Source organism: Teleopsis dalmanni, unplaced genomic scaffold (assembly GCF_002237135.1).
Source record: "Teleopsis dalmanni isolate 2A unplaced genomic scaffold, ASM223713v2 unscaffolded_contig_0168, whole genome shotgun sequence".
In the NCBI taxonomy this organism is placed as follows: Eukaryota; Metazoa; Arthropoda; class Insecta; order Diptera; family Diopsidae; genus Teleopsis; species Teleopsis dalmanni.
The window spans coordinates 15,592-17,550 of record NW_024031550.1 but is presented as its reverse complement, the minus strand read 5'-3'; the positions used below and the strand labels follow the sequence as shown (position 1 = coordinate 17,550).

Sequence of the window (1,959 nt, the reverse complement as noted above, 5' to 3'; positions counted from 1 at the left end):
GAAAAAAAAAAAAAAAAAAAAAAAAAAATCCTCCTTAAATGGTAATTTCACGACAAATCGCCCTTCATGATTATGGTGAGTATTTTGAGCAAAAGATTCTTCACATTTCTTTTCTGCATCAGTGAATTTGTCATCCGTTTGATTGATTTCCTCCAATTGCCAGAATTTAGTAAGTATATTATCCAATGCTTCGTCGTCAGCTTCGCTGCACATGCCACAGGTAAGTAATTTTTGATTACCGTTGCTAACTTTGCCACTGCATATCCATCCGAAAACCGTGTTCTGAAGTGCAGGTAGACCCTCACCTATTTTGATTTGACCAATCGATAAAAAGCTGTGATAGAACTCTGCTCCAATTAATAAGTCAATTTGATTTGGATTCGCGAAGTCTGGATGAGCCAATTTTATATTTTGAGGAATTGACCAACCAGAAGTGTCCAGACACTGTGTTGGTTGGGCTGAGATAATTCGAGGCATCACGAATGCGTTGATATTTACATTGAAATCATTAATTCGAGACTGAATTTTCGTTGTCACACTGTATTTTGTGTCCCTTTTGCTTCTACCAATTCCTTCTATCCATAACGGTGATGAGTGTAACTGCAATTTTAATTTTCTTGCCAGTTTTTCTGTGATTAAGTTTATTTGTGATCCAGAATCGAGTATTGCTCTGCACTCAATGAAATCACCATCAAACGTAGCTATTTTCATATTAACTGTACTAAGAAGAACGTATCCCTTATTTTGTGTTAATGCTGTGATTACAGTAGAAGGTTGATGACCGGGTTTCTCAACCAATGAATCTGATTTGACATTGATCGATTTGTATGTTGTCTTGGAAGACTCTGATAAGTGCAACAACGAATTGTGGTTCTTGCTGCACTTGTTGCATCGGGAACTTTTGCATTCTGCTGCCCTATGGCCTGTACGTAAGCAGTTCAAGCACAGTCTAAGTTTTTGTACTGTCTTGATACGACCTTGTGGTGTTGATTGCAAGAATGTTTTGCAATAATATATCGGATGTGATCCATTATTACAGATCTTACAGGTTGATATATTTGCCTTTCCCATCGTTGTGGCAAGGGTTTTTGCTGAGCATGGCTTCTCCCTATGACCAATCGCCTCTAAGGACTGGAATCGTGATTCCAGGAAAATCATGAACTCCTTAATCGACTGAATCTCTCTTGGATGAGTCAGCGACTGTTCATACAAAATGCGAGTCTGCTTATCTAGTTTGAGGAGCAAACTATGAAGCAGTAACGGCGACCATGAATCAGTTTCGAGTCCCACATTCTTCAGTGCCAGCAATCCTTCAAAAGTAGCATCATGGAGTGTCCTTATTTCTGTCGCTGAAGGATTCGTTGATATTATTGGTTGATTTAGAATTCTTTGAGTGATTGTTGCTACAATAATTCTTTTGTTGTGATATCGTTCTTGTAGCAAATTCCATGCCGTTTGATACTTCTCGTTGGTTATTGACAGGTGTCGGACTAAACCTTCTGCTTCTCCTGTTAAACTACCTTTGAGATACCATATTTTCTGAGCATTAGAAAGCTGCTGCTTGTGAATCATTTCGGTGAACAAATCGTAGAATTGACACTACTTCAAATAATCGCCATCGAATTTTGGTATTGTTATCTTAGGCAGTGATATCCCAGCGCTGTCTGGTTTACTGATTCCTTGTTGTAATTGTTCATTATTTGCTTTCATTGAAGCTAACGAAATTAAAGTTGACTGAACCAATTCTTCTATTTCGAGATACTCATCGAGTTTATATCCCACTGTAGTCGGATTGTTGGTGTACTCCCAAATTTCAAAATTAATGGATTCAATCTCATTCCATAGCTTCTCAATTCTTCCCATATTCACTTCATAAAAGGATTTCATCTGAACGCCTGTTTGACGATTGATGCCTGCTATGAGTCGCTTCAGTGATACACAAATTGCACCTTGCTTGTG

At 38.2% G+C, this 1,959-nt stretch overlaps 1 protein-coding gene across 1 annotated transcript; it reads right to left on the bottom strand.

Annotated features, from left to right (window-relative positions):
* Positions 1-51: 51 nt before the first annotated feature.
* On the bottom strand, positions 52-1,572 carry LOC119663154 (the record flags this gene model as incomplete). Its single annotated transcript, XM_038072820.1, has 1 exon — positions 52-1,572. A coding segment is annotated over exon 1 (1,521 nt), but the record flags the coding sequence as incomplete, so codon positions are not given.
* Positions 1,573-1,959: the final 387 nt, after the last annotated feature.